The sequence below is a fragment of the Tachysurus fulvidraco genome, chromosome 16 (assembly GCF_022655615.1).
Source record: "Tachysurus fulvidraco isolate hzauxx_2018 chromosome 16, HZAU_PFXX_2.0, whole genome shotgun sequence".
Lineage (NCBI taxonomy): Eukaryota > Metazoa > Chordata > Actinopteri > Siluriformes > Bagridae > Tachysurus > Tachysurus fulvidraco.
In genome coordinates this window covers 4611095-4625832 of record NC_062533.1, presented here as the reverse complement: position 1 = coordinate 4625832, position 14738 = coordinate 4611095, and the positions used below count along the sequence as shown (strand labels likewise).

Genomic DNA, 14738 nt, shown 5'->3' with positions numbered 1-14738 from the left:
TTTAATGGGTTTTTCATTACTTTAATGAGAACCTTTTGTAAATGGAACAAATAAAAAGTGCGACTACCAACAAACTGCTTTTATTTCAATGTTACATACAACACCGTTTGTGACGCTACACGATTGCACGGGACCGAATTAAAAACAAAGCGACGGAACTCCGGGATCTTCATAGGAACACAGTGCGGTTCAGTCCACCTCTGTACATAGATACCTACATACATTACATACATACATACGTACAAAATATTACGTTAAGTACAGGGGGTTGGTGTGTTTTTGCTGTGTTTTAAGACCAAAAGCTCTGTATTAGTTCGAAGCTGTTGTTCTTTCTGAGAATCGTGTCATTTCCTCTGCGAAGTCATTGGTTAGTCTTCCCCCAGCAGGACGTTTTTTTTTTTGTTTTTTTTTTCTTTTTCCTCCTTTCCTTATAAAGCACTGATCTCCTACTGACTTGCTTTTTAATGTCAGATACGAGAAGCGCTAGGACAAGCTACGGGATAACAGTGTACCTATTACAGCAAGCAAGCAGTCTGTGTTGAAGATGAACTATTTCCAAAGAAACTGAAGGACATAAAACACTGTGCAAGGAGCAAGCAGAGAGTTCGTTAACTTTTCTTTTGCTTAATGGTTTCCAGTTAAGTGATTTAACATTGGTGGTTTAACAGAAGTGTTGTTCAGAACATTTACTATGTATGTTATTTACACAAGTAAACACAGTGACCGTCATCATTAACGCTTATTTTCGGTGATGGCTTAAATGACCAGTTGTCATTTGTCACACAGTGAAAATCTTGGCCAAGATATCAAATAAGTAAATATTCACACAAAAAACTAAAAATAAAACATGAGATTTGAGCTTGTCCATATTAGACAACAGGTGTTAAGACAATTTAACAAATACATTTTTGAAAGATGGCAGGACCGGTATCTTGATTATATAAATAAAAAATATATATAATAATAATACAAAAACAGTATCCATGCTTGTAATACATCAGGGGGTGAAGTAAGATAGTTGTCATGGTGATATCTACTGGGCAGCTTTAGCCCTTGAGTGAATTCTTAAAAGACTCCCCAAAGAGTTTATCTCAAACTGTTAAAGAAGACATTTGTTTCAGTAATATTTCTCTGTATACTACGCATGCCTAATATATTCCGACAAATGATTTGCTAGGAATAGGTCTGCTGGGCTTAGATTCCTGGGTCGTGACTAGAAGATATACGATCGAAAGCTGTATTTTTATTTCATTTCATTTTATTTTACTTTAATGCGAATTAAAGAATAAATAAATAAAAGAGTTCAACTGAGATGCTTTGCTCTTCACGTCTGTCTCTCGAATCCGGAACTGTATGTTTAATCGGCGGCATGATCGGAAACATAACTGTGGTTATGGATCGTTTTAGAATGTTAGAAGAATGTCAATGTTTTAGTTATACATGTCACTTGCTACCCATTTTATGGGGTGGAAATGGCACCAAAAAAAAAACCAACAACCACAAAGTGAATGCAGATTTCCTCCAGGTGTGTATTGTGGTAGTTTGTAATTAGTTGGTGAAATGATACCAGGGGAATAAACAAGCTGATTAGAAGCTTGTTTCAAAATGAACCTATCACTTGATGATCTGTGGGCAGTCACTCCATGCTTTGGCCTTACGCTTGGCGAGAGCAAGCCAAGCTGGTTCGGTGGAAACCTGTGGCGTGTCACTGGGTGGGAAGCGCTTTGTTATGTCCTTTGCTGCTGGAGGTGATGGTGTAGAGTCTGCGATCTCAACTGAAAACAACAAAAAGTACAATAGACTTGATTACATTTTACATCTAACTATTATTTTCGACTTTGACGTGTGTGTATTTTTTTGAAAGACGTACTAATGAACAGAAAAGAAAAAAAAACAGCACCTGTAACAGATGTAGGTAAGGTGTTGGCCTTCTTTAAGTTGTCACGACGATCGAAGCGAGTCAGTAACGTGTCTGGTCTCTTGTTCTCTTCCGGGGTTTGTGCCTTTGGAGTACTGGAGTTTCCATTCCCCTTCCCCTCTGTAGGGCTTACTATTCCACCCTGTAAGATAACCCTGAGATGTTTCCCGTACCATAGTAGATCCCTGCACTTTTTTTTCTAACAATCCCATAATGTGAAAACTTCTGCAACCAGTTGCAAGCACAGTAGTAAGAAACCTCCGATGCCTGTCTGTTTAAAGTCGTGTGGTTTGAAATGTACGGTTATTCTGAGAGAATCTGAGAGAAGTCATGTACTGTGTGCTCTGATGTCTTGGATCTACAGGTTGAACAGATATGTGTGTTGCTCGTAGACTTACGCTTTCTCTGTCCCTGGCTTGTTTCTCAGCCAGCTTGGCTTCTCTCTGGTTTTTCCTTTCCTCTCTGCTTTGCTGCTGTTCTCTAAAACCCTTCTGCTTCTGCAAAGCCAGAGTGATCCATAATGGTCCCGTCTCCCTCTCCTGTGTCCGTGTGCTATCTAAGGAATGCCTACTCTGCAGAGAGGGCTTTTCTGTAAAGGAGACAGGAGCACAATTTGCATCTACTTTAAGAGCCACTCGAGACACACTTAGCAAAGACCGCAAAATTACCACAACAATGTTCCGGACAGTGTTTTTCCATTTTTGGAAGGAACGATATTCGGTAAGCTTTTGATTGTGGTACATCATGTGCTATTATAGAATTGCATGTCATTTGTACACATATTTGTTTGTGTTCGAGACATTTAAGATGACATTTAAGTCAAGATTATACTTGCCTCTTCTTATTAGTTCAGTCCTTCGATCTGCTTTCTCTCTCCATGGAATGCTGATGGATGGAAAGAAGGACTTCTTTTCTTTTGGCTCATCATCACCCTGACAATTCCTCTGACACTGCATGGATTCTAAGGGCTCTAATTTTTGATCAACGTGCTCTTCGGAGACTGGCGATTCTGGCCCACTTGATCTTGGGGAAAGCATGTCCCCAGGAGTCTTTCTACTAGGTTTAGGTAAGGGAGAAGGCGGAGGTGTGGCACCATCGGATGGTTTGGGAAACGTGGCAGGTTTCTGATAAAGTGGGGGCTTAGAGTTGACTTTGTCACGTTCACTACATGCCGAAGAGGAAGCATTTCTACCAGGTCTGAAGCGTGACTCTACACCAGAGGTTCCTTGGAATTTCATTTCACTCTCTCCGAGTGGAGAGGTAATACTGGTCTTCTCAGAGACTGCAGAAGGCTCAGAGTACTGGTCAGTAGACGTGAGGGGCACTGGTACTCCTTCAAAACTGTCACCTGCACTATACCTTTTCTTCCTCTTCTCTGTGGATTGCTCACTATGAAAACGAAGGGAGTAGTTGGTCCTCCTCAGCTTGATACCAAATGGTGAGGGCCTCTCTTCACCATTCTGGTCTCTGGGTTCCCCATAATCCTTTGTGTCCGAGTCCTCTGATAACGGCTGTCTCGAGGGTCCCGTTTCAGATGTCAGAGCTTTCGGGGATCCATGTGGCAGACCTGGAACCAGGAAGGAAGGGAGATCTTTGGCAAACTTGCATTCTTCTGTACTGTCTGAGATACGGACCATCTTTGCTCCCTTGTTCTGACTTTTACTAGCAGAGGAAGGTGAATGTAGACGCTGACTAGGAGCCAAATCTGTAGAGGGTACTTCCCCATGACCTCTTTCTGTCTCTTCCTGACTAAAAACCTCAGAATTTTTATTAGAGTCAGCAAACTTCTTTCTGGCTGGAGTGATGGAAAACTTAGCACTTGCTGACACGGTTTTCCTGAGATTAGTGTGAGGAAACGGTGGCTCGTTGATGTCTTCGCTTGTCGTTCGGCTCTGCACCTGTTTGTCTGGGTATTCCTGGTACTTTCCATCTAGGCCACCTTTAAAAATCTTGGATCGTATACTAGCCCACTCTGCCAGGACAGCAGCACTAGACTGGTCTGCAGATAAAGAAGCTTCATTTAAAGATTTGGTTTTTCCAGACTTGCGGTCTGGTGATGTCTTGTTCTTCCCTGTCGGTGTCCCAAAGGCTTTTTTATCCTCTGACAGACCAAGCAGAGACTTACAGGCCGTATCTTTTATCTGATCGAGATTCACTGCCGTACCACACAGCTGAGCTCCAGTCACTAATATAGCAGTGTGAGGAACATACAGGGATGAAGATAAAGTCGGTGAATCAGGAACTCCTGCGGTGCCTTCCCTGATCTCAGCAGCAACTTCTCCCTGCTGAGCCGGTACTGGTGTAACTGGTGTTAGATTAACCTTCTGGAACAGGATTTGCTTCTCACCAGAGGACACTTTGAAAGTGAAAGGTCTTTGCCTTTCTTCCATCTCCCTCCATCGCAGCTCCTCTGCTTTCCTCTTCCACTCTGGATCAGAGGATGCTGAGTGCTCCTCAGGACCTCTCATCTCCTCTTGCTGCCTCTTTCTTTTATCCTCTTCCTTCCTTTTCTTTTCATCATCCATTCTTTTAATCTCAGCCTCCTCCTTTTTTTTCTCTAACTCCCAAAGCCTTAGTTTTTCTGCCTCTTCCTCTTTTCTTTTCTGCTCCTCCAATTCTTTCATTCTTTTTTCCTTCTCCAGGAAATGGCGTTCTGCCATGATTTCTTGTTGTCTTCGTTCTTCTTCTGCTCTCCGTCTCTCTTCTTCTCTTTTTTTTCTTTCCTCTTCCTCATGTCTCTTCCTCTCTTCCAGCTCCTTCAGGCGTTGCTCCTCCTCCTCCTCCTCCTCCCTCTTTCTCCTTTCATCCTCTTCCTTCTTCATGTTTTCTTCCCACTGCCTCTGCTTCTCCTCCTCCCTTCGCTGACATTCTTCCTGTTTTCTGCGCATTGTCTCCTGTTCCAGTCGCAGTTCCTCAGCTCTTCTATCTTCTTCTCTCCTTCTCTGTTTCTCTTGCTCCTGGATTCTCTGAAGCTCAAGATGCTCCAGCTCCTCTTCATGAAGTCTCAGCTTCTTAGATTTTTCAGGAAGCTCTTGGTCATCTCTGGTCCAGTGGCTTCTTACATGCCCTTCTCTCCAAACTTCTGTTTCATCTGCAAGTTTGCGCACTTCTGTCTCTTCCTGCACTTCCAGATACTCCTAAAATTGACAAAGAAACACGTGAGATTTTCTCTTTTTTTTGGGTGGGGGGGGGGGGGGGGGGGGGGGACTATTAGTGTTACTTCTGCTGCACATCACTTCCTGGTCACTTCCTGGTTGGATGCTATTTATGCTGAACATGGAGCTATTATTGCAAAGTCTTGCCAATTGTTTGTCTCCTGTTATGGATCAATAGCTGTTTTGACACTTTTTATTTTTATGCTATACAATTGTTTGATGGTATTTTTGACCCCTTTGCTTCCAAGATCAATTCTTGGTTTATATTTTGAAATGTAAAATGTTATTAAACTTTCCCTCCTTCCCATGCATCATCAAAGAATTTCTTTTCTTACCTGCGTGAATCTGCGGTGCTTGCGCGACACTCGCTGGTTTTTCGGTTTGACGGATAGTTTATGTTTGGCAGCAGTGTTGTCCAAGCGTGGAGCGGACTGGGGAACGGCGTCTAGATTAATCGATTCAATCGTACCAGGCGGAGGAGGACGCTTTGTACGAGGGGATTTCACAGGGGTCCTGTACTGAACCACATCATGGGCACCAGCTGAAACCTAAATATGGAACAGTAAAGAGTAACAGTATAAAGCGGTGACATTCAAAAAAGTTTTTGAATATGTACAGAAATGATTATTAATAAGTGACAATATAACTGATATGGCCCAAAATATGTGGCCATCTGACCATCACGCCCATATATGGTTCTTCCTCAAACTATTATCAGAAAGTCAGAAGCATATAATTGTATACATACGTATATATACGTATAATGTCTTGCTGCAGTTGTTACAGTGCTGTAACATTACAATTTTCCTTTACTGGTACTCAGAGGCACAAACCTGTTCCAGCACGATAATGGGAGTGCTGAGCCCTAACCTCAAGCCCACTGAACACCTTTAGGATAAACTGAAACTCTGACTTCACCCCAGACATCCTCACCCAACATCACTAATGATCTTGTAGCTGAATGATCACAAAAATCCCCACAGCCACAATCCAACATCTAGTGGAAATCCTTCCCAGAAGAGAGGATCACATTAAAACAGCAAACAGGGGAATAAATCTGGAATGAGATGTTCATAACACAAATATGGGTGTGATAATCAGGCATCCACGAACCTTCGGTGTACCGTACATGCTTTAGTCTCTCTTACAGCTGAGCATTCTGTCCATTTTTTTTGATGTTTAAGACTTTTTCTTACATTTTCCTTGGCTTCTGAGTCCTGTGGCTCTGGCTCCACCTGTGCCAGGACTCGCAACGGACTTCTCGGTACGTCTTCTTCATCCGAGCTGCCTTCGTCTCCTTCACTTTTTCTTAGTGAGGGAGGTTTCTGACCGAACTTTATATTATGAGCTATCTGCTTCTGTAGGATTAAACACAAGATATAGAGCTCAGTTATATTATGAGGTACATGTGATTAAGTGGTGCTAGGTTGTATTTGAAAATACAAAAATTTTAAAAATAGTGATTGTTGAGAATTCCTTGTAGTAGGGTGGTAGGAGCTTTGTCTCCACAGCTGTGTTAGATCGTTAATTTGTGGCTCTTTGCTCAGCGCGGCATCCAACAGCTCATGGGGAGATTCGGAGTTGATGAGTGCTTGAACTTCTAAGTTTATATTATATTAATTTCTGTATTTCTTTAAATATATTTAAGTTATGTAATGCTTAGTATTATTGTTTGCTTCATATTTGCAATTTTTGTGATTGATTGATTTGTTATGTGTACACCATCAGTCATTAATTATCTTCTGTAACAGCATGAAATGAGGTGTTGTATTCCATTATTGTAACAGCCTATCCAACTTAAAATATGTGTTTGCACATATATTAATCTGTATAAGAGAATCATTAAATACACTTACTTGCAGGTTCCTGACTTTGTCTGATACGTTCTCTTGAGACATGGTCAAATCTGAGCCCGGCTTCTCTACAGAATCCTCAGGGATGAAGATGCTTTCATGTGAAAAAGCTCGAGACCCCAGGGGATTTAATTCGCTACACACACATACACACACACACACACACAGAGTATTTAGGTGAAAAAGCTGATGCGTCATGAAAGTCAATATTTGAAGAAACGCTAGTATTTCATATTCATTTTTTCCGAATGATTTAGGAACATTCCTGCCAGCTCTATAACCTCAGATGCTGTTTGGACTCATCCAGGCCTGAGACCACCCCATTGCAAACATCACTAGTGGAGTGGCTGGGTTTCAGTTTGGGATCCTCAAACCCCTGCTCTGTCTCCTTCCTCCTCTTCCTCCCGAACAGGCGGCGGAATGGCTGGAATTTACTTGGCCGCCGCCGGTCTGCAAGTCAGAAAATAGATATCATCATCATCATCATCATGTGATGAAAGAGACAATTTTAGTTCTGTGACTGTGAGTGAAGTGTGAAGGCGTGAAGGTATGAAAGTGTAAGTGCGTATCGGTAATCGACTATTTCACTTACTGAATAATGACACTTTTTTTTGCGTCTTTTAAACCAAGACACACAAAAAACCCACTGAGGTTTATTTCAGATGATGTCACTCACTAGTCACACCTAATCCAGCCTCAGAGAATTATAACATAACACACGCATCCTTTTGAAGTTCTGTTTTTAAGTCGAAAAGAACGTAATGATATACATATATGTTTTTATGCTGTTTGTGTCGGAACTCTGAGCAAACACACTTCAAGTCTGGTTTCCAACTGCTTACCATCCATCCATCCATCCATCCATCCATTTCTGTAGCATTTATGCTACACAAGGTCATAGGGAGCAATCACACGCACAAACGCCCATTCATACACTACAGACATTTACAGATACCAGGCAAAATGCTTCGAAGTTAATAGCTAACAGTAAGCAATCGGTTGGAATTGAAGAAATATATAAATTATACCACCAATTTGTCACAATGTAAAATCAACAGATACATTTTAAAAGTTAAGGTCACATTCGAAGGTTTACAGACAACCAGGCTAAAGTTATTCAATGCACAAAGATGCACACACGAATATCGACACGATTAAGCCGAGCTCAAGTTAAAACCCTGTGGACCCTTGAGCAATACGACAGAAACGCTGCCCGCTGTGATTAACCACCATGATTAATCAAAATGTACTTAATTCTCAGTGGAAAAGCTCACTGTACAATGCATTCTTGCACTGAATACAGCTTTGGGGTGCATATAAGACGATCTAACAAATGTTATTCATAAATTCCTATACAATATTAGATTTCGCAGTGATGAACCATGAGAAGTGGAGATATGTGTGCTTTATGGATGCATATTTTGCTTTAAAGGTGCCCTTCCACACAAAACCGTTTTTACTTGAACTGAAAATGATCTGCTACCTCCCCGGTCAGCTCTAGCCACTGAAAAGAAATAAGCGGAGAAATCAGGTCAATTAGGAAAGCTGCTCAGAGTGACGTAGAAATGATGGAGCTCATTACTATTCATGAGCTCTCCCATTTGAGACCGCGCCCACAGAATTCGTGTAGCTCATGAGTTTCCTATACAGCAAGGATGGCTGAACGTCAATATACCTGAAGAAGCCATTCTGCCGCAATTCCAGGTGATTGTAAACAAGGTTCCTCTAGCCTAGGCTACTTATTGCGCTGTGTGAATGAATAGTCATGCTCTCATATCCTAGCGGTTAGCCAATCGGAGCCAAGCAGCATGGCTCATTGAATATTAATGAGAACCGGCGCAAATCGAGCTGAGTTTTCCTGCAGGCTTTCTATACCACACTAGAATGGCTTGAAAGAAGGTAACCAAGGCATTTTTTCCACAAAAGTAATGAAATGCGTGTGGCAGGGCATCTTTAACCAGAAAAGCGCAGGCAGAGATTCGGGTTCATCTGAGTGAAATGTATAGTGTTATGTTCTTTGTATTTTGTAGAGCAAATATATAGGATGCTCTGCCCAAATCCTTTCTCACTTACTCACTCATTCTCTACCGCTTATCCGAACTTCTCGGGTCACGGGAAGCCTGTGCCTATTATCTCAGGCGTCATCGGGCATCAAGGCAGGATACACCCTGTACGGAGTGCCGACCCATCGCAGGACACACACACACACTCATCCAAATCCTTTCTATATACATTCATTCAGTTCATTATCCAAATTTTAACCACGTATACATACACAGACTATTTTTAGTTGATTATTTATAATCTATAAGTTATTATCAAAGTTATTATCAAATAAGTCCAAAGTCCATTTATTCTAAAGTCCACATCAAATGAACTCATTACCACGCTAATACTGGGTGCTGTATTGTGAATATCTAGACACTATAAACTGCATCTAAATAAAATGATTGGTTTAGAATGAGTCATCTTTTATTTATTTCAACACACCAATTTATTTGTATTGTGTTCAGTTCATTTCAACTCAAGCAATTTATTATCATAACACAAACTCTGTGATACGATCACAAAAGTCGTCGCAAAGTGATGGTACGGTTATTAAAAAGAATCGATTTGGTTAACTACAATATTTATGAAACCCGTTATTTTACCCGTTCCCGGCTCTGCACCTCTTCATCTGCTGAAGCGAATTTAATCTAAAGTGAATAAGAGGATTTATTTCATTCTAATCATTTTCTACAGCAGTCGAATATGTCCACATTTCCACGTGGATTTTAAAAACCGAAAGCTATTTTTTTATACGTTCCCTCTCACTTCTCTTGCTAATACAGTAAGTAGGTCTCGAATTTAATGTCAGATTTGTATTCATGTAAAATATTCGAAATTAAATTACATTAAAAAAAAAAGTATTTTGACCTACCAATTGTAACAGAGTTTTCACAACACTTTCACAGCCATGTCATTCCGAATCATTCTCTGTGACTGTTTCCATGTAACAGGGTTGAATTAAAGATAAGAGAAGGACCTTTGGTTTCTTCTATAAGTCTGGGCCTGCCATCGAAATATGTTCAACCATAAACCCCATAGAGATGGATAGATAAGAGTCTAGTTCAAATGTCTGCATTTGTGTGTGTGTGTGTGTGTGTGTGTGTGTGTGTGTGTGTGTGTGTATGTGTGTGTGTGTGTGAGTGATCTCTTTCATTAAAGGGCCACCCTACACCACTGACACAGTAAATGCGTTTAGGGACCTGGGTGGATCTGTTACAGGCTAAAAGTGGAAAGAAAGTGTAGAGTTACAAAATAGTGTTTTACTACACAAAGGCCGTGTGGAAGAACGACAACAGTGTCAGTGATTCATGTGTTCCTGTGATGTTCTTTAAAATCTCTAGATCTTTAAGATCTCTAAAATCACCACTTCGAGTAGAGTCGTTTCTGTAACATTGCTAGTTTTCATGCTATACAGTATACTGTACATATTCGACAAGACCGAATATTCAACAATATTCTGACAGTGCTGAAGCTTCCCCCGAACCCGACGTGCATAATTTTTATTTTTTTTAAGAAAGACCCGACCCGAGACAAACCTGAGTCCGACCCGTTGGCTTTTTTTTTTTTAACCCGACTGGACCCGAATGTTGCCTTACTCTACACTAAAGTAACAGCTTACAGCATGGATTCAAAATTGATTGACAGGTGTGTTTCAACGAAAATTACTGTAGTTTACCGCCAGCCACACGTCACCAGCCACATGTCGCAAGCGGTCTTGGCAAACAGAGAAGAGGTTGGAAAAGGACTCGAGTCGATGAACACACCCGAGATACAGTAGTTCGGGTCTTCTAGGGTCCGTTCGGTAAAAACACATTCATTTTAAATTACCCGAGACCCGACGCCGATATTATTATACCCGACCCGCGTCCGAGGTACACATGAAACTTTTAGACCCGAACCCGCTCGGGTCTCTGGTCGGACCTCGGGTTTTCGGATCTAAGTGGGCCCGTGAAGACCTATACTTAAAACCCCCCCTTCTCTCTCTATCCTCCTGCCTCTGTTTGCCTCTCTTTCTTCAGGTCTCTCTATCGCCCTCTCACTCTTCCTCTTTCTGTTTATATCTCTATTTAAGCAGTCGTGGCTTAATGGTTAGAGAGTCTGATTCGTAACCCAAAGGTTGTGGGTTCGAGTCTCGGGCCGGCCACGACTGAGGTGCCCTTGAGCAAGGCACCGAACCCCCCAACTGCTCCCCGGGCGCCGCAGCATAAATGGCTGCCCACTGCTCCGGGTGTGTGTTCACGGTGTGTGTGTTCACTGCTGTGCGTGTGCACTTTGTATGGGTTAAATGCAGAGAACAAATTCTGAGTATGGGTCACTGTACTTAGCCGTATGTCACGTCACTTATATTCTGTATTTGCTTAGTCCTTTTTTCTCTCTCCCTCTCTATCGCTTTGTTCATCTCGCTTCGTCTTTATCTACATCCATCGCGTATTTTTTCTCTCTTTCTTTTTCTTTCTTTCTTTCTTTCTTTCTTTCTTTCTTTCTTTCTTTCAGACTCTTTTAGAGAATTGTGTTTCTCCCAGTTCCTTGAGCCCCATTTCCGCCACTCTTATGCATCTATTTATCCACTTATTAACTCTCTCTCTCTCTCTCTCTCTCTCTCTCTCTCTCTCTCTCTCTCTCTCTCTCTCTCTCTCTCTCTCTCTCTCTCTCTCTCCCTCTGCAGGCATGTTCAGTCACTGAGGCGTGGAACTGAACTGGACAGCACTCTGCCAGGAGAGAGGCATTTGGTGCCGCTTGACGCATCTGTGCCACTCGACTCAATACTACAGAACAACCGGAGGCGATGACGCTAATCCACACCATCAAAAAATTACACTGAGACAAATCCACTGAACAGCTCAGTACATCTAAACTCACCAGTGCATTTACACCAATGATGAAAATAACGATCAACTCGAATTTAAGGAATAGAAATATTATAGTGAACAACAAGCAACACGTATATTTCACAAGACAGAATAATTCCTGAACGTACACCATGAACCTGTTCAAAACTTTACACACACTCAGTTCTTTACCCTGCGTGGTGCATTAACACATTAATTAACATTAATACATTAAATTGTCAGATTTTTTTATGCTTTGTCATTGTTCTGTATGTTCTTCATGAAACATAACACTACAGAGATGGGTTTGATATTACCATTTACTTACAAACGCTTTTATTTTTACTTTTCAATGACTAATTTACTTTTATATGAGTCATTAACCACAACTGTGGAGTGACAAAGGCAGTCAATGCTGAACATGAGCACCACAAAACAGAAGCAAATAAAATGTTTGGGCCTCTGTTAAAAGAGAATGACCCCAAAGCTCAATGCCACAACTCCTCATCAATCCTGCATCAATTAACCTACAAGTACAGCTATACTTCATATCAAAAAAACACTTTTAGGTTTCAGGCCACAATTCGAAGGTGCAATTCAGTACATATTGCATTCAACTCAGTAAAGACAGCTCCACTTATTGATCAGTATATGTGTGTAGTATAAATCTGGATATATATTTTCCACAAAAAAAAAAAAAAAAAAAAAACACCTTCTTTTTCTTGTTTAAACCTTCAACATGTCAGCTCAGGTGTTGTTAAAAAAGTACAGTTTAACCAAAAGGAACAAAGTTTAACACCTATAACACTTACACCACCTGTCCTATTGCATGGAATCAATGCAAGGAATCTCAGCAAAGCAGTAGGACGTCTGTGTATTTCTCCTACTGTTTTATCGGTACACTATGGAAGTCTCAACATTCGCCCGTTTATGTTGTAAATTTTGAGCCATATGTATGATGACTCGATCTTTCTCATGCTTCTAAGTTCAATTCATGGATTGGACTGAGTTTGCATTCTGATATCAAACCTTTGTGTATGAACCTGGCGTATTGTTGACAATTTCTGGATTTGTTTCTATCCTATTAATGTCGTTGTTCTTTTATTATTTTATTATTTATTCTTTACTTACAGACTTTACTTCATCTCAATATACTATAAAACAGTTATTAATGGCTCCTTAACATTATATTGCCTTATTCATTTAGCACAGAGTTCTTTCCTCTCAAAACATCTTCGAAACATCGAGCTGGACCTGGAATAAGATGACACTTTAAATTGAAATCATGGAAAGGTAATGATATGTAGTATCATAAGATGCACAGCATCACACGAAACACAGCAACGGAATATACCGGAAGAGCACGGAGCACGGCACACAAGTCCTGAGTGGGTTTTTGTAAGCTTTAATGAGCACTTACACCCCATCAGCATCACACTCCTCTTAAAGAGACAGCACTAAATTAGGTAATTATCACCTTTAACTGCTCCACTTTAACACAGTGACATAATTTTGGTTGGAGCACTGTCTCTTTAAGATGGCTGCTCTGTTTACCTGGGCCTTCAGATAAGGTTACTTCTACACGTGCGTCACGCTTAGCCTCCTTACTGTCCATCACCATGGTTACGGAGAGCTTTTTTTTTTTACCTGCATCAAAGGTAGAGAGTGAGGAGAAATATGAACACGTGGGATATTTGTGCTGGATCTGGTGTGAAGAGAAGTGGAAGTGTTTGGATTTGAGGAGTGTATGGGGGAGGAGGTGAGGAAGATTAGAAGAAATGTGAGCTCTCAGTTGCTCAGGGAGACCATGATGCTGATGGCTCACCTGCGTCTGATCTCTCTCTCTCTCTCTCACACACACACACACACACACACACACACACACACACACACACACACACACACACACACACACACACCTTAACTGAACTTTTTCTCCTTTTATCTTTCAGCTTACTAATTCCTAATTCCTCTCCTCACTTAAGCCATCAACGGCTTTACCACTTTATTTCCTCAACGTCACTATATTCCTCCATCCCCAAGCGTCCTGTCTATCTCACTCTGTTTTTTAAGGAGTAAAAAACATCTGTAATCAATTCTCCTTAAACAAGTGGATTAAACAAAATGCAATTAATGTGTTACTGCTTTGGCAAAAGAGAATGGCAGACAGAGTATTTGTTCAAGTTTGGAATTGAATTACAGGCTCAAGTTACACACCTCTGTGCGTGTGTGTGCGTGCGTGTGTGTGTGTGTGTGTGTGTGTGTGTGTGTGTGTGTGTGTGTGTGTGTGTGTGTGTGTGTGTATGTGTGTGTGTGTGTGTAATTTAATTCCATCATAATGATAATATGGAAAGAAAGAGAGCTGTCATTAGATTATTTAGGTCATTACTACATTATAGATAATGTAGATGAGCCAGTCAAGGGAGTAATTGCTAGATTCAGATTAATGACTGGAGATGAAGATACTTACTGTTATCATCTTACAGTATAGAATGATGCACACCTGAGCACATCCAAACACACACACACACACACACACACACACACACACACACACACACACACACACACACACACACACACACGCAAGCGTTGAAAAGAAGGGATGTCTGATTTAATCCTGAATGATCCAGTGTGAATGTAAATGCAGGCTTTCTTTCCAATCAATCAGAAGCCGCACCTGAGTTTATTGAATGCTCAAGATCAGCTGATTAAACAGGTGGAATCAGGTGTGTCTCCTGTTTGTTTGGAATGAAAACCCAGACCCACACCGGACCTGACCGGATTAGACTGGACGCCGTTGGTGTAACGCAAATAATTATCTAAAACGTTTTCCACATATAGAGCAATTTACTACAGAGAGGAATAAATGGTAACGCACTAAATAAAGTAAGTCTTCGGTATGACATTATTTCTTTATTTCTTTTTTTATGTA

The 14738-nt window shown here is 41.0% G+C and overlaps 1 protein-coding gene across 3 annotated transcripts in view; it reads right to left on the bottom strand.

Moving 5' to 3' along the window:
- Positions 1 to 64: 64 nt before the first annotated feature.
- cracd (capping protein inhibiting regulator of actin dynamics) overlaps positions 65 to 14738 on the bottom strand; it is a 33902-nt gene continuing 19228 nt past the window's right edge. For 2 of the 3 annotated variants that reach the window (XM_027146117.2, XM_027146119.2), the window contains 8 exons: positions 7208 to 7376; positions 6930 to 7062; positions 6270 to 6431; positions 5409 to 5621; positions 2754 to 5055; positions 2317 to 2507; positions 1901 to 2060; positions 65 to 1775 (listed from right to left, as the gene is read on the bottom strand). In XM_027146117.2, the coding sequence (XP_027001918.1) occupies positions 1615 to 1775; positions 1901 to 2060; positions 2317 to 2507; positions 2754 to 5055; positions 5409 to 5621; positions 6270 to 6431; positions 6930 to 7062; positions 7208 to 7376 (3491 nt within the window). In that variant the 3' untranslated portion in view covers positions 65 to 1614. Of the gene's footprint in view, positions 1776 to 1900; positions 2061 to 2316; positions 2508 to 2753; positions 5056 to 5408; positions 5622 to 6269; positions 6432 to 6929; positions 7063 to 7207; positions 7377 to 9846; positions 10000 to 14738 lie in introns of those variants that run through there. The other variant, XM_027146120.2, reaches the window with a different exon arrangement.